At 42.2% G+C, this 26,470-nt stretch overlaps 1 protein-coding gene across 8 annotated transcripts in view; it reads right to left on the bottom strand.

Moving 5' to 3' along the window:
- PROM1 (prominin 1) overlaps nt 1-26,470 on the bottom strand; it is a 239,284-nt gene that overhangs the window by 54,558 nt on the left and 158,256 nt on the right. For all 8 annotated transcript variants that reach the window (XR_012250681.1, XR_012250684.1, XR_012250683.1 and 5 more), the window contains exons 12-17: nt 20,796-20,955; nt 12,154-12,306; nt 11,140-11,263; nt 3,400-3,503; nt 2,400-2,484; nt 949-1,095 (exon numbers count right to left, since the gene is read on the bottom strand). Coding sequence is in view for 4 of the 8 variants with exons in the window: in XM_073647207.1 (XP_073503308.1) it covers nt 949-1,095; nt 2,400-2,484; nt 3,400-3,503; nt 11,140-11,263; nt 12,154-12,306; nt 20,796-20,955 (773 nt within the window). In the remaining 4 variants the exon portion in view is untranslated. The remainder of the gene's footprint in view (nt 1-948; nt 1,096-2,399; nt 2,485-3,399; nt 3,504-11,139; nt 11,264-12,153; nt 12,307-20,795; nt 20,956-26,470) is intronic.

Here is a 26,470-nt window from a genome sequence, read left to right as displayed (position 1 = left end):
TAAAAAAAAATCAAATCGAAAAATTACATGTAGTATAAGTAATTCTATACATGTGAGCACAACAACATTGTGTTTATACATAAATATATGGGGAAATTGGGCTGTGAACCGGCATACTCCGTGATCAGGGTTCCAACATAAGATGATAGGAAAAACATGGACACATGCAAGTAAAAGCAGTAGAGAATAATGAAATATGCTCCAACACCTTATTAATGCATTAACATAATGGTGCGCTCACATGTATAGAATTACTTGATTTATAGGATTTTTTTTCTATTTTTATTTTGTATTGATTTTTTTTTATTTGTTCTTGTAAAGCCTGACGAAGAGCTTATATACCTGAAATTTTGCATGTAAGGTTATACACCAGCCGTGAGTCCGTGGATCTGAATAAAAATTGTTTTAAGCATTATTTGGGTTCTGTTCCAATTTGTTTTGTTGATCTATATTTATATTGATGGACAGTGGTCAGCCTACCCAGATCCTGCTCCCAGCAACCATACCACTAGGAGTTATGCTGCCTGAGCTCTCGAGTGGACGGTTATTTATACAAACTGTCCAAAAATTTACAGAACGTTTTCAACCCTGCTGCAAATTATCCAACATAAATTGTGTGAAGGAAATGGGCACCAATCACCCCCAATGCAGGCGGAAAACCACCCCAGTATCATACCGACCGGTTGTGTCCTGTGTGTGAATGCAGGGTACTTGGATGACATTTCATTGCCTACAGGTTGCTTCATGTAGAGATGTGATGTCAATGCCGTTATGATATTGGGGATGATATAGACAAATACTGGAAATTGCATCTGTTTCTAACATGGTTTTATCATTTTAATTGAGTTGCACCCATACACACAACAGCATGTTATGTGGCTTTTACTGATCTATGACACATACAAGGCCTTCAAGGCATGGAGACCTCATCTCTTAGCATGTACTTACCTCAGATAAAAATGCATCAAAGTCTATGCCATCGATCCCTGTGGCTCTAAAATCTTCTAAATTCTTTCTTCCTCTTTGATCCAGCAAAACGATATTCCTCAAGTTAATATTCATCATCTCAATCCGATCTGATATTTCATCAACGTACTGGGAAACCAAGAGTAAGAGATGTAAAGTGCTGAAAACTCACACCGGGATGGACATACCTTAGGTGATGGAGTCCATAACTATCCTAAAAGAAAATACAGAGGCTTCCTATGATCTACCTGATTGCATGTCAATGGGGTATTCTCCTCTTAGATAAGTGTGCCCCATCGAATGTTCCCATGCCTTCCACCTCTCCAATCGTTCACCGTATAGATACAATAGCTGTCAACCAACTCATCAGTCAGGGAACAAGTCAGAGGACCTCTATCTGGAGATAGGTGTGATTCTCAGAGGGGAGACTTAATTTATCAGACGTTTATGGCATATCCTCTGAATGCACTATAAGTGTTTAAGATGGGATAACTCTTTGAGGACTGTTAATGATCATCATAGCTTATAATTACAGATCTTGCTAGAAAGGAGCTAAATGATGAGCACCTCATTCTCAATAAACCAGCTTTCCTTCACCAGAGGGTAAGGTTCAGTTTGCTGCCATTGCTCTGTATCTTGGTCAAGTCAAAGTGACTGGTTGACACATCACACTACAAGGAGCCCATGTACTTTTCTTTCACAAAGACCCTATACTGCCAAAATTCCCCTGGAGTCACACCCAGTCATAATGTTGGGCTCTATTCACATCTGTGTTATGGCTTCTTTATAATGACAGAATTGGATGTCATACAACAGGTTCCAATAGCACATGACCAACCCCATTGACTTAGACCGGTTTCACACGTCCAACATTCAAAATCCGAATAAAATCCACAATGCCAGACTGGCCAAAATCAACAGCTTCATAGGCATATATAGTGTTGTTGAGTTTCGGTCAGGAGACACATGGCTGGTCTGGACATCGTGGTCTGTATTTGAATTCTGAATATTGGACCAGCCTTATACTGAGGTCTGTCATGGTATCCAATTGACAGAAATGACGACTGAGGTGACAGAAATTAGTAATGCTAAATACTAAGTGAGATCTTCAAATTTATAAAATCACCCTTCTATTGAAATGTGAATACCCCACTATAAATTCTGTGGATCCCAGTGGGATCATGTGTCAAAAAGGACCTTGATGTTAGAGATGAGGAATAGGGCTGAAAGTTATAATGCTCCTTCGTCCTACAAGATGGTGGAAGTGTCAACTACTCTTGCACCATTTATGAGTCCCATTTAGCCATCGGGGTGCAATAATAAAGCAGACACTGAAAGTTACTGTAATTCCCACTCTTATAATTAATGTATGTCATTGATATACTACACTCCAGAATCGCAACTAACCTCACGTCTGCAACATTAGCACTTACCATGCTGATATTTAAGAATTCATTGAGATTAAACAAATTATCGATCTGAAGAGCTGTAAAAACGCCCTTGTTTTCCTTGCAGTCACTGGAAAAGAATAAAAAGATATAGGATCAGTCATTTCCCAAATAATAATGCATTTAAAGGGGGCTGTCCCATTAATTCCACTGTCGGAGAAAACACCCAGGATGCTCCGCTGCATTGCATGGTATTCAGTGGGCGTCAGTATAACCCTCTGTTCCTATCTTAGTCAGAGCTTCAATTGTAGATTTAGGGAAAAAATAGTGTCAGGAAGAATAACCCTGCACATGGTGCTTTTGTTTCCATTCTTGCAAAAGTGGCTACACAAATCGGGGACATGTTGGTTGTCGTATTTAACGTGGCCCTGTCACCAGATCAAAAGTGGCCAGTTTTTGCTCTTAGTTTATTCTCACTGCTCTCCTGAGTATTCCTTTTTTATCTGCCATTTTAATTTAGTGTTCATTTTAAGGGTTTCTACCAAGGGGGCGCAGCTCACAGTGTAAGGGTATGTGCTCAAGTTTAGAGTTTGGAGCAGAAGTGCGCATGTTCCACCACCGCACCATTTGAACGTGGCTTTTCCAGATCTCAGGATTACTGGTGGTCCCACCAGTTGGAACCCCCAGCAGTCGGGAAGTTATCCCCTGTCTCATGGATAGGGGATAACTTTCAAACTTGAGAATACCCCTTTACATATTCATTATAGGCACTTTACTCCCCCTGGTTCTAACCCTTTCTTGTGGCCCATAGATCCCAGTACTACGAGGCCAGGTATAGAGCACTTTTGGGGTTATACAGAGATATTGGTACTTGGTACTTTATATACCCAGCTGGGCCTGATGTTACTATATACAGTGGACAGGACTGCTTAGAACATGGACCCAGGTAAAATTCTTACCTTGAGTCTTAAAACCTTATAACTACACATCTACCCCTTCCCATGAATCCATTCCCGCCTGTTTATCTTTGTTTTGTTTTTTTTACCTGTAGACTTTTTCAAAAGTGAGATTTATGTTGGCGTTTTGATACAGGGCACCGGAGAGATAGTTTTTCCACTGTGAATTCAGCAGATATGGAGTATCCAGAACCTTGAAAACAAAAAGAACCAAATGTTATTACATATGACAAAAGGTAACATTCATTATTACTGGGAAAAAAGAAGAGCAAGTTACCATAGAGAGAACCCTGTGATTTTAAAGGCAACCACGGGCAGCATGAATCAGAGACCGCCTCCATTATCGCAGCCGTGTATGGTTTATGGTGAAACGCTGCAGCGTTCAACGTTACTGATTAATGTTATTGGGGAGTACATATCCAATAAGGAAGATACTCCTTTTCTCTGATTATCCTTCTTAACCCCGTAAGTTGACAGTTGATATAAGAATGGAAAGGACCTGGAGGAACTGATAGTCCCTCCAAATTTCTATGTTATATGAGGGCTCCTTTTTATGTTGGCTTCTCTGAACCACTGACCTTCTCTCCTTTACCTGCCCCCTCCGGCCGTGTCCCCCCACCCCTCTGCCCACCCTTGAGCCCCCGCCCCACCCTCCAGATGTCATATTGGGAAAAGGTAGGGTGATCCAAGGGGATTTGAGTGGTTTAAGGGTACAAATAAGAACTGGCCCATTTGGTATAGATTTGCAGTTAAAGTGTGGCGGAGAATGATGGAAAGCATCAGGGAGGGTTTTGAGTATCCGCATGATGCGGTTGTGCTGCATCATCGCGTTAGGATGCGTGACTGCATGTATGGTGTTCACCTGATGTAACCGCGTCATGCGGTCACGTGATGCGGGGCTGGAAATGGCGCGATCTTTGAGGAAATTGCAGTGCAGAGAGGTGTGTGGCAAGTAGCGGTGTCATGTGACTGTGGTAGGCCACGTGACTGGATATGACGTCACGGTGGGAAACACATGACATGGCACATGACTACCGAAGCTGGTTCAACTTACTTCATATATGGGGATTAAAAAAGAAAAATAGAGGTAACACACATTATTTGAAATGCAAAATTTACATATTTTAAGGATAAGGGAAAGGAGAAATGTGTTTATCTTCATAAATAGACTAACTGAATATAGAGATTAAGGCCCGGCCCAGGAAGTGAGGTGGGACGCCGACAGAGAAATGAGAAAAGAGGGAATACAAGCCTATTTAAACAGTGTAGGTATAGTGGGTTTTCTCTATTATTTTTGCTGGAAAGAGTGGTGGCAGCACTCTGCACCACTATGAGAGATCACTCCCCACTGTGAGGAAGCTCTTTTGGCGTTTTTAAGCACTTTTGCACTTTTTAAGCACGGAGTTACTTATTTTCTATATAATACCCGTGCCTTCCCAAATGCCTAACGTACTCCCCTGATGACTTCGCCGAAAGGAGAAAGAAATGCGTCGGGAGGGTTTTTATGGGACTAAGTTGAGGGTATACTTGAGTACTGCCCTTGCAAGGGCAGGAGCCATTACCGGGGCACGACAGGGTAGAATAGTCCAGGAAAAGAACTTATGAACATGGACGACTATCCCTGAGAAATGCATACCAGTGAAATGGGGGAGATCCAGACATTTTCCTTCTTTGTTATTTTTGAGCACTTGTTTATGTATGTTATCTAACCGTCAGGACATTACATGTGAAGAGATATGACAGATATGACATTTATGTTATTGTGTCTGTTATATATAGCTCTTAATGTCCTGAGGTTAGCGGGGTCTTTTTTGGTTAAGCTTCTAGGGTGTATGGCAACTGAGGCCAATATTTTTTATAATAACAAGTAAAAGTTAATTTTTAATAGAATCCTCAAGGCTGTATTTGGTGATTTTTGATTCTGAGGTGTATCCGGCTGTAGGTTAAGCAGGTGGTTGCTAGTTAGCGTTCAAGAGAGGACACATTATTAGAGGCCGTCTGGGAACTATGTGTCTTGGATGCAAGTCCAAGGTGCTCTGCTTGAATTGACCGGTCTCGTTCTCCATAATACACACCGAGATACCTGTTAGTCTAAAGGAGAAGGGACCGGCCTTTTGGACTAGTCATCCTTGTCGTATCCTCTCAGTCCGCCTTTTAAAAGTATGTTTTAGAGTAACCATGAATCAGCTGTCAGGTTTCCTTTAAAGCACCACTCCAACATTTAGTTTTTTTTTCAGCTCTGGAGTGGTGCTTTAAATTTGATCCCTCTGCCCCCAGTCATATACTCGCCTTCATCTTTTACCGACGCCACTCCAGTCCCCAGTCTGCCTGGCTGGAAGTCTGAAGTTACATCACAAGAGCTCAATGTAACTCTATGAGGACCAGAATGAAGCGCTCATAGACTTGTATTGAGAAGTGATCTCCGGTGCGCTCCATGAGACACTGGAGCTGCCGGCAGGTCACTTTTCGCCAGAGACCGACGGGAACGACGCTGGAAAACAATGAAGGCAGCAGCAGGTGAGTATGAGACAGGGGACAGGGGAAATGCATTTAAAGCACCACTCCAGTGGTGCATTAAAAAAACACTGGAGTGGCGCTTTAAGTGCAGTGGAAGAGCTTGATATATACACCTGCAAGACCCAGAGATCAGTACGATGGAAGAGGTCCTATTTTCAGGACCCTCATTTTTTGGCCAGAATGAAAAATGTGAAAAATAAATCTTTCACAGGAGGACCTGTCCTGTCCTGCATTACCCAGACAATCCACTGATTTTAATGGAAACTGAGTAATGCTTAATTTCTCTTATGGAGGCGCTGTAGAGAAACAGAAGTTAATCTACATTCACACTGAAAGATTATCATTCGTTCACTATAATCTTTCAGCGTAAACAGGCTGACGATGAACGACCAAAACACTCATTCATAGGGTGAAATTATCTTTTGTCATCGTTCTCGGTAGCACATCGACCTGTGTAAACAGGACTCGCACTGCCGGGAACAATGGCAGCTGATGCATGCTGAGCGAATTAAGGGCTCATATTTCCGGTCCGAGTGCGATTCGTCAAAACAGTACGATTGTATGGGGCCGTGCACATGTCTGATTTTTACCTTGGGCAGGATCTGTCCAAGGAAAAAAAATTGCAGCATGCCCAAGTTTGACCTGATATTTGGATCACACTTGACCATACAAGTCAATGGAAAACATCGGACTGCACTCGGATAACATCTGAGTGCAATTCGTTCTCTATGGACTAACAGAAAGGAGAAGATGGAGAGTATGAGCAGAGTGTGATTAGCATAATTGCCCAATTCTCTTGGTCGTCTGCCCTTAGTCTAATACAGATCCATTACAGATCACTCAGTGTGCATCGTCTACTCTGGTGTAAAACAGGCTACTAAATGACCGCCAATCAGTAAAGGTTTACCAATCGGCAGTCATTCAGTGATACAGGTTGGTCTGTGTAAACGGACCCTTACAGACAGACAGATTTCCCCTCAAAAACGAGCGGATCGTTGGGGGTCCCAGCAAGAGTACTTTTGTGATTCGCTTATATTAAAAAGGACCATTCTAGCAAGAAGCCATTGTCCAAATTAGACAACCCTTTTAAAGTTTTAAGGCAACTGTTCGGTGGATTCATAACTGGTTTAGTGATTAGACCCAAAGAGTGGTCATAAATGGTTCAATATCCAGTTGGAAGAATGTCTCAAGTGGGGTGCCACAAGGCTCTGTCCTGGGCCCTGTGTTCCTCAACATCTTTATCAATGATTTAAATGAAGGAATTGAGGATAATCTGATTACATTTGCTGATGACACAAAGCTAGGAGGGATAGATAATAATAGAGAAGAGAGAAAGGATTCAAAAAGATTTAAACAAATTGGAACTGTGGGCAGCAACTAACAGAAGGCAAATTCCTACATCTGGGCAAGAAAAATGAAAAAAGCATATACAGAATGGGAGGAATAGAGCTAAGCAACAGCACATGTGAGAAAGACTTAGGTATACTAATAGATCACAGACTGCTCATGAGTCAACAGTGTGATGCAGCAGCAAAAAAGGCAAACACAGTACTGGGTTGCATTAACAGAAGCATACAGTCTAGATCATGTGAAGTAATTATCCCCCTCTACTCTTCTTTGGTCAGACCTCATCTGGAATACTACGTCCAGTTCTGGGCACCACATCTTAAAAAAGACATCGAAAAACTGGAACAAGTTCAGAGAAGAGCGACCAGAATGGTGACCGGTCTGCAAACAATGTCCTATGAGGAAGGGTTACAGGATTTGGGAATGTTTAGCTTGGAAAAGAGAAGACTGAGAGGAGACTTAATAGCTGTCTACAAATATCTGAAGGGCTGTCACAGTGTAGAGGGATCAGCTTTATTCTCATTTTCACAAAGAAAGACTAGAGGCAATGGGATGAAACTGATATAGTGAGGGTGATCAATGAGTGGAACAGGCGGCCACAAGAGGTGGTGAGTTCTCCTTCAATGGACGTCTTCAAACAGAGGCTGGACAGACATCTGTCTGAGATGGTTAGTGAATCCTGCATTTCTAATATTCTAGGATTCTATGAAATACTCAAGTCCCATAGGGTTTTCCTGCAGCCTGTGTCATGGTTATGGAGAAAATGAATGGATTTCGCTTAGTTCACATCATAGTTTTCCATAATAAATGGGGAAATGGACTCTAGTCGTTTGAGGTGCAGGAATTGTATCAGTGTATCGGGAAGAGATTCATAAGACTTTCCTTTATTTTACCCAACTTTATAAAAACATTTCTACCTTTGTCTCAAAAATTGCAACAAAAACAGCCATAAAAAATGCATGTGTGATATTGGCCTAAGGGTAGTAAGCGATTGAGTATTCCTCCTGCAATGCTGGATTTTGCATGCTTGGAATACCTGCATATCCTACATAGTACCGGACACAAATTTTTCAAAACTTTGACATTTTTCTTTCTAATTTTTCATTCTTAAAGGATTTTTTTTTTCTTCTTAAATAAAAAGTTCCTAAGTCATCAATGTGTGAGAAGTATTTTCTTGGTATACCACGCTGGGTGACCACCTCTAATGGTGACTATTACTATGCCCATAATGATTGCCCTCCTGACCGACCTTTAAATCAGTAGGATGATAAAACATTACAATCTCCATGTTCTGTAGTTACGGCTATATAGTCCTGAATCAGGAGGCTCAGGATGAATAAAGAAGAGTCTTATACGGAGACATAGAAGAGGGTGAATAGAAATGCGGAGATGATTACCGTACATGCCGGATTAACCCTATTTTAACAGTATACTTATAATGTAATCCCATTTGTCAGGCATTCCTTCCTATTATCGTTAAACCATTTACTTAAAAATTACTGAAAATGACAAAGTGAAATCATCTATAACTAGAAATATATAGAAGTCTGTATCTGTGTGCAAAAGAAGATTCCAGTGTCTGTGCTGGTGCCTGGAGCAGTGAGCAAGTGACTGACATATCTCGGCTGTCATACAGGCCGCGGCTTGAGAAAACATGCACCATAAAATAAGCTGGAAGGACAGACAAATGGGATCTCCCCCGGAGCGTCATATTTGTGTGGATTATACACAGACTCCTACTGCTCCTTTATGCATTGGGAAGGTAATATGTCAAGAAATATTACAGTGCCTGATGATGAAGAGGAACGTGCACAGAATGAGGTCCAGGATGTGTCAATGGGATAAATTAGTGGGATTTGACGTAAAGAAACAATAACTAACTTGTCTCATAGGACTGTCTATAACACCGCACTTCAATGAGCGATTCACACATAACTCTGAACTATCCCGATTGCTGCGCGGAGCACTCCAGATCAATAGATATGTGATAAATTGCGGATCGGTGGGTGTGGGAATGCTGGGATTCTGAGATTGGGGCTCTGAAATGCCCCAGTGGAATAGAGCGTTGACTGCGCATGCATCCATGGGAGTGTTAGAGACAGCCGGGAGAGTGAATGGAGCTGTGAACGCATGTGCAGCAATCAAAGTGGCATTTTAGAGCCCTGTTCTTAAGATCAGTAGGGGGCCCAATGGCCAGAACCCCCACTAATCTGCATATTATTACCCAACTTTAGATCGGTGATAACTTTTAGAGAGGTTGTCCAGGTGCCAAACTCTCCTCTCGGTCACCTACCTCTCCTACCTGTGATTCAGCGGTTCCACGTCAGTAGAACGGTTGTTCTTCCGGGCTGCTCTGTTGATGGGACAAGACTTCCGACATCATGCTGATTAACAGCTGGCTTCCTGCAGTTAGGCAGCAGGGAGCAGACTATCAATCAGCAGGATGTCGGCAGTCACACCCTGTCAACAGAGCAGAGTGGAAAAGAAGCTACTGCTCTGTCGACGTGAAATCAATGGAAGACGCTGAATCGTCAGCAGGAGCAGTTTGTGACCACTCTGTGCCGGCAGAAATCATTCTTAGACACAATGTTAAAAAAAATTATTCTGGATATCCCTTTTAATTTTGGGAATAAATCTAATATATACTTTAGAAATTGAATAACTGGTTCTCTCAATCCTTCACTGAAGAGGAATAATGTCACCTATAGGGTTCTCTAGCCTACAGTATTATTTTTTGACACTACTTAAATGTACCACTTTCGGGCCCTACACCACCTTCAATCATCTGATCAGTGGGGGGATACAGGATTCAGAATCTGATACTGATAACCTATCTATATATATAATCGTCTTATCCCGTCTGTCCGTCTGTCTGTCCTGGAAATCCTGCGTCGCTCATTGGTCCGGCAGCGGCCAATCAGCGCCTCGGGATTTCTGAAAAAAGATGGCGGCAGTTAGCGGCTCATCTGGCGGACGGAGGTCAGCGGCGATGCAGCGGGGAGATGAGCGGCGCTAGCAGCACAACTACCCCGACCGGCGCCACTGACCTCCATGCGGCTAATGTCGGAAGATCAGCGGCTTTGCCCGCTGATCTCCCGACAGCAAGTGTGAACGGAGAACCTGGGAGCGGCGCCGCCGGTCGGGATGCTTCTGCTGCGAGCAGCCGCTCATCTCCCGGCTTCTCACAGCAGAAGGAGCCGCACAGGCAGCGCCGCTCCCCGGTCCTCGCTAATACGGAGCCGCACAAGCAGCGCCGCTCCCGGGCCCACACTAATACGACGCTGATTGGTCGTGGTGGCCGGCCGCGACCAATCAGCGAGATGGGCGGCAAATTTAAACGCCGCTCTGCTGATTGGTCGCGGTGGACAGCCGACCACGACCAATCAGCGAGATGGGCGGCAAATTTAAACGCCGCTCTGCTGATTGGTCGCGGTGGCCGGCCGCGACCTATCAGCGATTTTGGCACCAAATTTAAACAACGTTCTGCTGATTGCGCCCGGTCGGCCGCATACATATTCTAGAATACCCGATGCGTTAGAATCAGGCCACCATCTAGTACAAAAGGATAGGCCAACAATATTATATTATCTCAGAAAATGGCATAAATTTAATGTGCAGGTGCACATATGCCATGGCCATATATGCAGACATGTTGCTGTATTGATAGTTAATTATAAAAGAAGATTAGAGTTTACATTCGGAGGTAATACGTTACATAAGTATTCCCCCATTTCATTTCCATCATGGCGAATCTGTGTGAGAGGAAGTAAGAATGGGACAGCTGGACCTTTACAGTTTGGCCATCAAGGCTTTTCTCTGGGTCAGATCTTCCAGAATAAAGCCATTTTAGCTTTTTTTTTCCACAAGAACCATTCATTCTTTCCAACAATGTAACCAGGTGTTAGAAAATTGCCATTTTGCAACTTTTTCACCCTACAGTCAAGGTCTATGACATTCATTCTCACCTTAAACAAAGATCTGTCTTGGAAAGGTTCACACACCAACTTTTCTACATTTCCTCCAGCCAAGAATGTAACAATCACGATAAGCATGAGAACCCAGGAGAAGATGAAGCTGAATCCAACTCCGCTGCAAAGTAATAAAGGAGAATTTCAGAGAAAAAAAATGACGTATGTGACATATGAAGCATAAAATCATGAATTATTAGGGACCTCAATCTGTGGTGTAGCGCAAGTTACCAACTCCCTGGGGCAAGTATATTGTGCCCCTCAGCTCCTGAACAGTTATCGCTCCCAGAGTTGGGTGCACAACTCTCGTATTTAACCCCTTATCTCCCAAGCACATGTATTGTAATTGGAGGAAAATACATATGTAATAATAGTTTGCACTTTGACCTCCTAATTCCTAGGTTTATTTTCTGCTTTTTGTTACAATTTTTAAAATACAAAGTGATACATTGTTCTGTTTGTTTGTTTTTTTTACAATATTTTTATTTTTATGTAACAATTTTAAGACTCTAGCCCTAACCCTAGATCAATCTCTAGCCCTAATTCTAACCCTAAACTCTAGTTAAAATCTAAAAGCAGCTTTATAGAAATAAATGATGATAGTATTGAATCATGTGCACTGTAAGTGATTCAATTCAGCCTTCATCCAATATATGCTCATCTTCTGTCGTCATCTCTGTCGCTGTTTATGCAGAGCACAGCAGCAAAGATGAGTTTCTCATTGGCTACTGTGATCTGCTTATCCAGTGTCCGAGATAACAAAGCTTACTTCATTAAACTGAGCTTTGTCACTTCTGCCTATGCAGAGCGTAGCAGCGGATGATAAACTCATCTCACGGGTTACACTCTGAAGTTTGCATGTTCAAGGGGCTGTGGCACCCAGGACTACCGCCTCTCTGTCCCCCCCCACCACTCTATGCCACTGACCCCAATAAGGACACCATGTAAGACTGCACTGAATCAGGAGGGAGATATGATATGGTACCTACAAGCTGTGAAAAGTATACTCACGCCATGAGAAAATTCCCTCCAGTATTTGAGATGCAGCCTCTCGTGGTTGGGGAAGCATGTTGGTCAAAACCACAAGATCCAAATAGCAGGCCAAGGAAGTAGAAGACGGCAATAAGTGTCACCATACAACAGAGGACAAGAGATCCCAACCACCTGCAGAGGAGACGTCAGTGTTAAATGAAAACTAGTTAATTGCTGAAAAATAGAAAGGATAGATAGATAGATAGATAGATAGATAGATAGATAGATAGATAGATAGATAGATAGATAGATTTCAATGCCTGAGAATATATGTTCTTTAGAGAGCTTCTGATTCTTGGCCATCTGGAGTCCACCTAAGGCCACGGCCCCACTATCAGTATTCGGCCCCACGATCAGTATTCGGTCAGTATTTTTTCTCAGGAGTGGGAGCCAAAACCAGGTGAGAAACAATCATATCAAAGGTGTAATAGAAACAAGTCACCAATTCTGCATTTATCACCCACTCCTGGTTTTGGCTCTCACTCCTGAGAAAAAACACTGACTGAATACTGATCGTGGGGCCGAATACTGATAGTGGGGCCGTGGCCTAAGACAAAAAAATCTTTGCTACTTTTCATCAGATTTGGCCATTTAAGTTGGTGAAACCCTATTAGGCATCATCAATAAACATGTTAGAGAAATACTGTAGAATGACAGAATAGATATGATCTAATATCGGCAGATCTGAACATCTTTTATGGGTTGTCCAAGATTTTATAAAACAACTTGCCCATTTGATTGTTACCTAAACCACTATAAATATGTAGGATAGTAAATAGGTTAACGCCATGATTCCCAGAGGACTTGGGTACTTAGAGGGGTTGTCTCACCTAATTTAATGGGTAAAAATGAAAAGCGCTTGTAAAAATAAGCAACTTCGCTATTAATCTCTTATTAAAAACCTCCCAGTTCTCAAGAACAGAATTTTTTTAAATTCTATTGTTTCCTGCTTCTTGCTCGGGTTACCAGCTACCATGATGGTAGACAAATAAACACAGCACTTACACATGTAAGGGGCTAGCATTAGCATCCATCGTGGTTTAAGGCATGTAAGGGGAAAAAGCTAATTACTACTTAGTTAAAGGGAATCTATTATCAGGTTTTTGCCACCTAACCTGAGAGCAGCATATTCATGAGCCCCCCATCACTTATTGGCAGATTTCTGCCTATGCACAGTGTACACAGAAAGCAGCCACTCAGTGGTGTGGGCGGGGTTACACAGAGCTCAGCATTTAGAGAACTGCTAGATCTGCAGATAAAACAGTGATTTTATCAAAACTGCAACAAGCCGTTCAATAAGTGACACCTTACTGGAATCAGGGTCTCTGCCCCTACATCATGCGGTCCTCAGTGTAGGAAAAACTTCTTGACAGATTTACTTTAAAGGACAGGTAGCAACAAGAGCGTACCGTCCATAGCGGCAGACCACGTGGCCACTATGGGGACCGTGAGTCAGGGTGGCCCCTCCCTCCATCATCACAATTTCAGCGGTATCTGCATTGTCAGGACGCGGATACCGTTGAATACAATGGTGGATCAGGGAGCCGAAGGGTATAATACTGAGTGGAAGGCTGGTGGGGGCAATTGCACTGAATGGGGGGCTTTAGTGGCTATCATTTTGTATGATTGGCTATGATGGACTGTAAGTACCCACTATTGAGTTGAGGACAGTGAAAGCCCCTATACTGAGTGGGGGCCCTCATACTGAGTGGTGAGCTGTGGAGGTCCTCATTCTGTGTGGGAGGTTGTGCTGGTCCCAATACTGTGTGAAGGGCTGTGGGGGTCATCATATTGACTGGGGAGTTGTGGGGGCCATTATATTGTGTGAGGGGCTGAGGGGACCATTATTCTGAGTGGGGGGCTGTGTGGGTTCCCATACTAAGTGGGGACTGTGGGGACTCCCGTACTGAGTGAGGGTCTGTGGAGCCCTCATTCTGCATGGGGACTCTTAGGCTATGTTCACATATTGTGTTTTTTTCAGTGTTTTTTTTTAATGCTTTTTTATGCAAATTTTCAGCTGCATTTTACAGTACCAGCAAAGTCTATGAGATTCCAGAAATCTTATGCACACAGCTTGGTTTTTATTTGATCAGTATTTTGTGCTTTGCATGTTTTTTTGCACAATAGAGCATGTCACTTCTTTCAGTGTTTTTCCACCGTTTTTCATTCATTGGAAGTAATGCACCAAAAACGCAGGTGTCAGGTTTTTCAGCATTTTTTGTGCCAAAACCAGAATGAATTTTTTTTTTTCACTGAACTTTATGTACATGCATAAAGAGACAAAAGGACAGTGGGAAAAAAACGCACCAAAAACGCAGCAAAAAAACAAGTAAAAACCAAGCAAAAAAAAATAAGTAAAATCCTGATCAAACCTCCTGGCAAGAGATCAGGTTTTGCTGCAGAAAAAAAATGCTGAAAAAAATGCAATGTGTGAATATAGCCTTTTTCTTTGTGGGGAGCTGTGGAGGCCCTCAGACGGATTAGGAGACCCATACTGACTGGTACAATACTGTATGTGTGTTGTGAAAGAGTGGGGGCTTTACTGTGGGGATACCATACTCCGTGTGTGTGGGTGCGGGCATTTTTCAGAGCATCATAATCTAAAATGGCCATGAAGGGTGTATTGCTGGTGAGAACTCTATATATACAGTGGGTACGGAAAGTATTCAGACCCCTTTAAAAAAAATTTCACCCTTTGTTTCATTGCAGCCATTTGGTAAATTATAAAAAGTTTATTTTTTTTCTCATTAAAGTACACTCTGCACCCCATCTTGACTGAAAAAAAACAGAAATGTAGAAATTTTTACAAATTTTTTAAAAAAAGGAAAACTAAAATATAACATTGTCATAAGTATTCAGACCCTTTGCTCAGTATTGAGTAGACGCCCCCTTTTGAGCTAGTACAGCCATCAGTCTTCTTGGGAATGATGCAACAAGTTTTTCACACCTGGATTTGGGGATCCTCTGCCATTCTTCCTTACAGATCCTCTCCAGTTCCGTCAGGTTGGATGGTGAACGTTGGTGGACAGACATTTTCAGGTCTCTCCAGAGATGCTCAAATGGGTTTAGGTCAGGGCTCTGGCTGGGCCAGTCAGGAATGGTCACAGAGTTGTTCTGAAGCCACTCCTTTGTTATTTTAGCTGTGTGCTTAGGGTCATTGTCTTGTTGGAAGGTGAACCTTCGGCCAAGTCTGAGGTCCAGAGCACTCTGGAAGAGGTTTTCATCCAGGATATCTCTGTACTTGACCGCATTCATGTTTCCTTCAATTGCAACCAGTCGTCTTGTCCCTGCAGCTGAAAAACACCCCCATAGCATGATGCTGCCACCACCATGTTTCACTGTTGGGATTGTATTGGGCAGGTGATGAGCAGTGCCTGGTTTTCTCCACACATAACGCTTAGAATTATCACCAAAAAGTTCTATCTTCATCTCATCAGACCAGAGAATCTTATTTCTCATAGTCTGGGAGTCCTTCATGTGTTTTGGAGCAAACTCTATACGGGCTTTCATATGTTTTGCACTGAGGAGAGGCTTCTGTGGGGCCACTCTGCCATAAAGGCCCGAATGGTGGAGGGCTGCAGTGATAGTTGACTTTGTGGAACTTTCTCCCATCTCCCTACTGCATCTCTGGAGCTCAGCCACAGTGATCTTGGGGTTCTTCTTTACCTCTCTCACCAAGGCTCTTATCCCACGATTGCTCAGTTTGGCTGGACGGCCAGGTCTAGGAAGACTTCTGGTGGATGCAAACTTCTTCCATTTAAGGATTATGGAGGCCACTGTGCTCTCAGGAACCTTGAGTAATGCAGAAATTATTTTGTAACTTTGGCCAGATCTGTGCCTTGCCACAATTCTGTCTCTGAGCTCCTTGGGCAGTTCCTTTGAGCTCATGATTCTCATTTGGTCTGACATGCACTGTGAGCTGTGAGGTTTTATATAGACAGGTGTGTGCCTTTCCAAATCAAGTCCTATCAGTTTAATTAAACAGCTGGACTCCAATGAAAGAGTAGAACCATCTCAAGGAGGATCACAAGGAAATGGACAGCATGTGACTTAAATATGAGTGTCTGAGCAAAGGGCCTGAATACTTATGACCATGTGATATTTCAGTTTTTCTTTTTTAATAAATTTGCAAAAATGTCTACATTTCTATTTTTTTTCAGTCAAAATGGGGTGCAGAGTGTACATTAATGAGAAAAAAAAAAGAACTTTTTAGAATTTACCAAATGGCTGAAATTAAACAAAGAGTGAAAAATTTAAAGGGGTCTGAATACTTTCCGTACCCACTGTATATCTTAGGGGAGAGGTCTGATTAGAACTTTAGCAATGGGGTCCTGTGATTTCTGAGTACCCCACTGGTAGCGCCCCTTGTCCATGTGCCGTGCTTGAAATTGCAGCTCATCTCCTCATCACATTTTTCCGAACTCTTGCTAGCTACATAGATACCAAATGTTCCCATACATCGCAGAACATACTTTACAGATGACTGTATGAAACATTATGTAACTCTCCTCAAAGTGACTGTAAAATGAATAGATTTCCTGATAAATATATGCAAGAATTGCTGGCCTTGAGGAGCAGACGTTCCGTTCAGGCATCTAGTCATATACAGATCACATCTGTGGGTTTTCTTCTTCAGTTATTATAACTATATGCACAGGTAAGACTTCAAGGGCTACAGCTGGGAGATCAGGAAGACAATGCTTACAGAGCACTTAAAGGGTAACTCCAGCCATATGTCGTGGATCTGGCTAAGGGGATATAGAGGAGAGTACGGCTGCAGAGGATGGCGCTTTAATATGGAACATTTTTTTTCTAAGAAACCCAATTTAAAAAATGATTTGTTTTCCAAAATACATGCACTAAAGTAAAAAAAATAAAATAAAATAAAAATTGTCCCCAAAGGTGGACAACCCCTTTCCCATTCCAATAAGTTTACAGGTCTCCTCTTGGATATTGGAAGTACAAGAGTTCACATCTACGTGTTGTGCAGAGGTCACTGATTACTTTAATGAAGCTGTGATCATCGTAGGGCAAAGTATACAGCTACTGTGTACAAGTGATAAACAGCCCGGTGACATAATGCAAGTGTGTGGCTGTACGTTCAGTTATTTTTTTATTACTAATAAGTAGCAATTATCAGCCTCAATCGATCTCATGTCTTGTCAGACTACTGGGCTGTCCTTCCATCATGCTTCACACTGTGCAGTTTGATGGGCTGAGACTCAGGGAACGAACGCTTGTTGAATGTAAGCATGCCGTAGACCACCCAAAGCACAAGCAAAATAATCATTGTGGTCAGCAACACATTGCCCAGTGTATATGGTAGATGTGCTGCCAATATGGGGACAGAATCATCATTTTGGTCCCATCTGTTTTCATGGGCTTGTGTGAAGAAGCCAGTAAGAAAGCACTGATTGACTTATATATATTCGATCAGCGATCAGTAACGGGCCATCTAAGTGCGCCTTAAGGCCACTTGTGATAGTAAGTCATAAATATAGACCTTGGATCTTAGACATATGGCCCCAGAAACAACTTTTTACAGCCCACAGCCAGGGGTAGGCTGGGCCGGGTGACAGAGGTGCAGCTATCAGCCTGGCCGGCACTGTGTCTTTAAATGTGTGGACTTGGTTGCATCACAGAATAGCAGACGCGGCCACGTAGCATGCGGTGCGTGGCCATGCCTGCTGAATGACATCACACAGCGCGCCCGTCACTGCCTGTACCTGCCAGAGAGGATCTCCAAGCAACAGTGCCGGACGGGAGATGAGCCGTATAGCAAGATGTAAGCGCTATAGGGGGCATTGTACTGTATGTAGGGAGGCTGTGCGGCCATTATATTTTTATATAGGGGTCTGTGAGGTCATAAAACTGTATATAGGGGGCTGTGGGGTTATCATTCTGCATGTACGGAGTCTATGGGCCATCATACTGTATGTAGGGAGTCTATGGGCCATCATATTGTATGTAGGAAGGCTATGGGGCCATCATACTGTGCATAGAGGCTATGTAGGGCCATAATACTATATATAGGATAGCTATGGGGCCACCATACTGTATTTGGGGTCTGTGAGCCCATAATACTGTGTACATATAGGGATGTAGGGTCACAATACACTAGGCATCAGAATAAGGCACCATTTACTTATATGACCTTGATGTAGCAGCTACACAGAAAAATGTTTGGCCACGTGACCCCTTTCTTGCTGTGTAACCCCAACCTAAATTTAACAATGCGGCCTGAGCACAAAGGGGATTTTTCTAAGTGACCCTGGACCCCACTTTATTTTGAGACCGATGATATAGACCATTAGCACTTGTCATTGAGAGTGACTTCCACAAGAGCAAGACGGCTCAGTATGGTCACCTGCAACTAACCAACAGCCCAAATATATTCACACCTCTTCTTACCAAACAGCATAGCAAGAAATACATGTTATTTTTTTTATCCGAAGTTAAGATTAAAAGGGAATAATGTAGAATCAAAATTCCCCAGAAAGTCAAGTCTATAGCGTGTCTGGACAAAGTGTCTGAAACATCAACATTCATCTCATAATTGACATTTTTTATATTAATATGACTAATAGCTGAATGGAATTTAAGCTATTTGATATCTGTATATAGATAAAAAGACAGACACAAACACACTTACACAGTTGCAATCAAAATTATTCACCCTCCACTGCACATTGGGTTTATTAGAAAAATGTACAAACTTCTGCTGTTTGCAATAAACCAATGAAACAAAAAAGGTCAATACAACAACAAATCGTTTCTCAAAATTCAGTACTGCAGTCTCAGAATAGTTCACCCCTTCATGACAAGTGCCTTTCGTACTTAGTAAAGCCCCTCTAGCTGTTATAACCTGCTACAAACGTGGTGCATAGGCATATACAAGCTTCTGGCAGCGTTCCTGAGGAATCCTAGCCCATTTTTCATAGCCATGACCTCAAGTTCACTAATGTTCTTAGGTACTAAGAGAGTGGTCCAAAAAGGTGAGAGGAGAATTTAAAAAGGGAAAAGGATACAACAAAAAATAACGGCATTGAGTGTTCCTAGACATACAGTACAATTTGAAGCCAAGATCAAAGTTAAAGGAGCATTGGATACAATACCTGGCTTGGCAGATAGAGGAAGCCGTCACCGGCTGCCACCAGAAGACTGGTTGCAATATGCTGAAAACCATGTAAATTAAGTAAGCTACAGTAGCTTGGAAATTCTGTTTTGTGGAGCAATGGAACATAACTGGAACTTTTTGAGCCTATGGATCAGTAGTTTGAAGTATACGTTAAATAGAACACCCTGCCTACAGTGTAGCACGGTGATGGCTCAGTGATGCCTACAGTGAAGCACAGTGGTGGCTTTGTGAAGCCTACAGTGAAGCATAGCTGTGGCTCTGTGATGCCTACAGTGAAGCATGGTGGCGGCTCAGTGATGCCTACAGTGAAACACGGTGGTGGCTCAGTGATGCCGACAGTGAAGCACAGTGGTGGCTTGGTGATGCCTACAGTGAATCATGGCGGTGGCTGGGTGATGCATACAGTGAATCATGGCTGTAGCTCAGTGATGCCTACAGTGAAGCATGGTGGTGGCTCAGTGATGCCTACAGTGAAGCATGGCGGTGGCTCAGTGATATTCTGGGCCTGATTTCCTTCATCTGGCACTGAAAATCTGCAGTGTGTGGAGGGCAAGATGGATTCAACCAAGTATCAGGAAATCTAGGAGAAAACATTATGGCTTTTGTGGGGAAAATTAAGCTTGGGTGTCAAATGACCTTCCAACAGTATAATTATCTCAATCATACCTCAAAGTGCACCAAGGCTTGGTTTCAGAAGAAGTCCTGGAAGATTCTGTAGTGGCCATCATTGTTTCCAGAAAATCGTTGGTGGGATTTGAAGAAGAGGTTTGAAACATTCCTCAGGAATGCTGCCTGAAGCTGGTGCCAGGTTATGCATCACTTTTTCTGCAGGTTATAACAGCCAAAGGGGTTCTACTAAGTGCTAAAGACTCTTGTGAGGATAGTGTGTAAGATGTTGCTTTTTTAATGCATCAAAAATATGCAGCGTCAAAAACTGGCCACACAGCCTAAATGTGCAACGGAAAGCTCTTGGTCCCTAATGCTAAATCTTTAACAGGTCCCCTACTTAATCTGTGCCATGTACAATAGTGGTGTTATCTGGTGACTTACATAGTTTGATCGTTATTCTTTAATGAAACAGTCATGTATCAGTCCATAGATTCAAATATCTGTTTTGCCAAGACTTATCTAAAGTCATAAATCATGAGAATGGGGTACTGTGTCTCAAGAAGGAATGGAGCTTTAGTGCACAATTGTGACCATCTCTCAAACCACTGACTATGGGGCAGTAGTCACGCATGTGCACTACCGCTCCTAAAGAAGTTAATGTGGTGGTTGTAGTCATACATGCAACATATACTACCACTGTTTACACAGGGACCTTGTTCTTGCAGTCGATGGAGGTCCAAAAGGTCAGATCCCTACCAATCATTGTCATCTATATTATCACCTTCTCTGTGACTAGGCGCTAATTAGTTATAATCAAGGCTTTGGATCCAGGCTTTAGATACGAACATCATAGAACGCATTAACCAGACCGTACCTGTAAAAGTCATACTGTTCGATGACAGGATAAAAGTCCCGGACATGCATCTCACTTTGAGCTAGAAAGAACGAGAGGTTGGACAGTACTTGATTGACTGGGATCATTTTGGAAAAGATTGTGATATTCGCTCCAATAGAATCCAAAACTCTCTTTACATCTAAAAAACAACAAAAACACAAATGCAAAATCAACATTTCCTATCAATTCTGGGCAATCTTAGATGGCACAGCTTTGATTAACTACATATCCTACAAAACAGAACATGTAGCTCTCCAAAACTGAAGGTCCAAAGGCTGCCCGTTTATGTCAGGTATCAACTGATGTTTAATAGAAAGAACTCACAAATGTATCATGAATGAGGAAAACAGGGCACATGATGAGTAATGGACACGGTACACACTAGACGCACTCAACTGGTGTTTAATGAAGTCTTGGGATAAAGTCAGAGTTCTCTTTATCTTTCACATTGAACATCTCATGAACATACATTTTTCAGGCTTTGGAATTTTAGGTATTTTTATTTTTTTGCCCGTGGGATCTATTTTTAAGCAAGATCTGTCATATATTCTGCTAGTGGTGTTCAGACTTGAAAGGGGTGTGTAAAAAGTAACTTTCTGTAATGTGTACACTTTTACCTAAATATATCTGGTACACCGATAAAGTTCATGGCAACAAGGTGTTACACAAGCAGATTTCATACGAGTTGGACATCCCTGTGAAGATGGAATATGACTTATATAACAAATGTATTATATAGAGTGTGGTACGTGATAGATCTATAGTAGAAATCTGACCCAAAAAATGGTTTGAAGGGTCTAATTTCTACATATACTACTACACATAACTAGATCAATGTGTTCCTCAAGTACAAATGCCTCAATCTCCCCAATTTTGCTTGCTAAACTCCTGGTATTTGTGAGCATAAACTTTTTGGTTTCCTTCCATTTTCCCTCATTTAGTTTCAGAAATGCTAATTCCTGAAATTATTTTTGGCCTATTTGTCTTCACGGTTTGTTTGTTTGTAATACATGGATCTCCTTATCAAGGCAGCTGCAAAGGAGAAAGAAGGACACGCCTTAACCATAGCTTAGAACAGGCTTAGTCCTGTGTGAGACATATAATAACAGCTCTTATCTCACTGCAGAGCAATTACAAATTGCTTACATAAGTGTGATTAATGACACCTTTAAGCTTTCCTCTCCTGGCCGCCCATGAGGGGGAGGGAAAGCACAGCCAACTTTAGCTGTGTCACCTTGCAAGCCCTTCTATCAGCTCTCCTCCTCTAATAGCACTGTCACCTCTCCTGTACTGCCCCCACACTGCCTGTCTGGAGGTGAGAGCTCAAAGGTGACAGTAATCTTCACACTTATGTCTCTTGTGTGTAACTTGTAATGGCTCTCAGGGAGATCAAGTAGGCTGTGCACAACAGACATACGTGTTATTACTGACATGTTTCAGCTCTCAGCTCTGGATAGACACTATAAGGGGAGGGGTAGTACAGCAGAGATACAGTGCTATGGGAGGAGGAGAGCTGATAGAAGGGTTTATTTGTTGTTAATGTGACACAGATAAACTCAGCTGTGCTACCCCTCCCTCCACAGCAACAGCAAGGAGATAAAAGCTCAAAGGTGTCAGTAATCACACTTATGTCTGATATGCTCCCAGATACTTGTAATTGCTCTGCAGTGAGATCAAGCTGTCTGCTCTAAGCTATGGTGGGGCGAGGTCTTTCCCTTGAATGTTGCTGCTTCTTTGTGATTGGTCAATGTCATACAGGTGGATTACATACATGTCCCCAGTGAAAACATTTAAAACTGCACCTGGACTTAGACATGAAGCAATTTGGTAGCTAATGAGTTAATTTTTGTTAATATCTCCACAACAAAGAGACAACATTAACCAAACAAAACTTGTTTTATTCACTCTACGGCCACTATATCGTGTTTCCAGTTCAACATGAAAAATTTGTTGAAAGGTCTTCTTTAACTCCCTGAGCTCCCGCTGTCTCTTCTGTGATGACACAGACAGTATTCCTAAAAATAACAACCTTGGAGGTCCTTTCCTTCAGATCTCACACTTATTAGTTAAAATGTGTGATCATGTACATGTTTTAAAGTACTTGCAGTAAAATAGATCGCACACGGATGTAAAAAATAGACACACTGATGGCACAAGGATGAAACTGATGAAAATTATAAAAAAAATTGTCTGAGTTTTATCCAGAAATGTTTTCATATGCTCATCTGCAGGCGCTCTTAAATTGTGTCAGTAGTTACAGGTTGTGATCATCTCTAGTTGCATTCATTGCCATTATTGGAGTTTCAGCCTACTATCATCATTAACGCAATCATTACCGGTACTTCTTGCGATGGATAAGATTAGTATTAGATAACAAAAACCTGTAGTAATAATTTACAAATCAAATTTAAGTTTTTTTTTCCTGGTCATAAAACTTCACAGTGTGGCAAATGTGCAGTAATCAGAAACATCTAGAACAGGGGGCTCAAACACGGCTGGGTATATTGGCCGCACATAGAAAAAATGTGAATTTAAGGGCCGTATTCTTTGCAGCACAAGATGACATTTTTAGTGATGCCATATTGTTTTTTCTATACACCTATTGATAATTTTTTTGAACATTTTTGCCTTGTTTTTATATTTTATTCTTTTAAATTGCATTCATCTTATGGGTTATGGAACAGTTTTATAGCTTGGGTCATTACAAGTGCCCAGGTAACAAATGTGCACTTTTTATTGTTTACTTTAGTTTATACTTAAAACAGCATTTTTAGTGTAAAAACAATTCATACTTCATTTTGATTTTTTTTGTAGATTTTTTTATTTCCTTTCCGTGTCCTCTAATTGGCCACAAACAGTATTTTTTTCTTAAAATTAGCATGATATATTAATTCTGACCAACATCTTATAGTAATGTCTCCAATTTGTAGTAATATCCCCATCCTGGTCTCCCTTTTGTAGTAATGTTCCCATTTTATAGTAATGTCCTCATCTAGGTCACCATCTTGTCGTAATGTCTCCATCCTGGTCTCAATCTTGAAGTAATGTCCCCATCTTGTCGTAATGTCCCCATCCTGGTCTCAATCTTGTAGTAATGTCCCCATCTTGTAGTAATGTCCTCATCCTGGTCCCCATCTTGTAGTAAAGTCCCCATCCTGGTCCCCATCTTGTAGTAATGTGCCCATCCTAGTCCCCATCTTGTAGTAATGTGCCCATCCTGGTCCCCATCTTGTAGTAATGTGCCCATCCTGGTCCCCATCTTGTAGTAATGTGCCCATCCTGGTCCCCATCTTGTAGTAATGTGCCCATCCTGGTCCCCATCTTGTAGTAATGTGCCCATCCTGGTCCCCATCTTGTAGTAATGTGCCCATCCTGGTCCCCATCTTGTAGTAATGTGCCCATCCTGGTCCCCATCTTGTAGTAATGTGCGCATCCTGGTCAGCATCTTGTACTAATGTCCCCATCCTGGTCCCCATCTTGTAGTAATGTGCCCATCCTGGTCCCCATCTTGTAGTAATGTGCCCATCCTGGTCCCCATCTTGTAGTAAAGTGCCCATCCTGGTCCCCATCTTGTAGTAATGTGCCCATCCTGGTGCCCATCTTATAGTAATGTGCCCATCCTGGTCCCCATCTTGTAGTAATGTGCCCATCCTGGTCCCCATCTTGTAGTAATGTGCGCATCCTGGTCAGCATCTTGTACTAATGTCCCCATCCTGGTCCCCATCTTGTAGTAATGTGCCCATCCTGGTCCCCATCTTGTAGTAATGTGCCCATCCTGGTCCCCATCTTGTAGTAATGTGCCCATCCTGGTCCCCATCTTGTAGTAATGTGCCCATCCTGGTCCCCATCTTGTAGTAATGTGCCCATCCTGGTCCCCATCTTGTAGTAATGTGCGCATCCTGGTCAGCATCTTGTACTAATGTCCCCATCCTGGTCCCCATCTTGTAGTCATGTCCCCATTCTGGTCCCGATGTTGTAGTCATGTCCCCATTCTGGTCCCCATCTTGTAGTCATGTCCCCATTCTGGTCCCCATCTTGTAGTAAAGTCCCCATACTGTTCACCATCTTGTAGTAATGAATGAAGTCAGCTCACCATTCACATCTCACTCCAGGGGTCCTTCGTTCAGGCGGGGTCGCGGCTCAGCAATCGCCACAGTGTAATCCACAAGCAAGTATGAGACCCGGAGATGGAGGGCCCAGTGCACTTCAGAGGTCTTTTTTGCAGAGCTCTAGATGTTCATTAGTTGATCTGACTGCTTGTAACTGTTTTTTTACACATTTTTTTTAACATTTTTTCAATAAAATGGAAGTTTTATGCAAAAAAGACCTCTGAAGTGCACTGGGCCCTCCATCGCCGGGTCTCATACTTGCTTCTGGATTACACATCTTATACTGTAGTAATGTCCCCATCCTGTTTACTATCTTGTAGTAATTTCCCCCATTCTGCCGTGATCATCACGGGAGCTCCGGTGGCTACGGACCACGTGTTTGAGACCCCTGATCTGGAAGGAAGTAAGTATTTTATGATAGTATTTTGCATTGAAGATGTGTGTAATATCAGATGTAAATCAGGCTTTAGCTCTAAATATACAGCTCCTGTATCAAGAGTAGTAGTGGTGGTGGTCATAGTAGTGATAATAATACTGATAGTAGTAGCAGTAGTAGTGGTGGAAGTCATAATAGTGATAATAATAGTGGTAGTAGTAGTAATGGTGGTGGGCATAGAAGTCATAGTAGTAGTAGCAGTAGTATACTCGGACAGCAGCACCAGTCCAAACGACAGCCAGCATTCACATCTTCTTTACAGAATTGCTTTATTGTTCCAGTAGTATAAAAGGCACAAAAAATGGTTGAACACAACAGCAAAAAAAAGTAAAAAGGCAGCAGATATTTTTTTGCTGTCTTTTTCATTTTTGTGCTGTTGTGTTCAACCATTTTTGTGCCTTTTATACTACTGGATCAATAAAGCAATTATTTTAAGTAGATGTGAGTGCCGGCTGTGGTTTGGACTGGTGCTGTTACTGGAGTATTTGCCGTGCTCCCGGACAGGTGAGCTGATTGCTCCTTTTTCACATACTCGGGCAGCAGTTGTGATTAAAGAAAGCTCTGACTTTCCGCTTGGCATATAAGGGACACAATCTCCTGTAAGGATACATTATCCAGGAACAACTTACAGGGAATGGCTGAGTAACATTTCCAAAAACAGGTCCAAAAAGATTTTGTTAATAATAGGAAACAAAACATGTTATTAGTCACCAACCAACTAAACAGAAAAATAATGTAAAAGAAGGGGAAATAGGACAGTTTCACAAGATTTTCAAAACAATCCTTTAAAATATATATATACTATATAATTTACATATATAAAAAAAAGTTAGTCTGCGGTATGTCCATCTGAACATTTCTTTAAAGTTTTTGCAGTTAGATTTAAAAGAGGTTGTTCACTACTTTTTCATTGATGACGTATCTTCAGGATAGGTCATCAATGTCTGATCGGTCAGGGTCCGACATTCTCCATAGGTCATCAATGTCTGATCGGTCAGGGTCCGACACCCGGCCCCTCCCCACTGATCAGCGGTCTTCGGTGTTGGCAGCCACCGTCCGGAACTGCTTGATTGCGGAGCTGTTCAGTCTTCTGAGAGTGGCCGCAGCAC

The sequence above is a fragment of the Phyllobates terribilis genome, unplaced genomic scaffold (genome assembly GCF_046119375.1).
Source record: "Phyllobates terribilis strain yellow unplaced genomic scaffold, ASM4611937v1 Scaffold_1__5_contigs__length_1240528914, whole genome shotgun sequence".
NCBI classification, from domain to species: domain Eukaryota; kingdom Metazoa; phylum Chordata; class Amphibia; order Anura; family Dendrobatidae; genus Phyllobates; species Phyllobates terribilis.
Note: the sequence above shows the minus strand (reverse complement) of the source record. Positions and strands in the feature narration are given on the sequence as shown.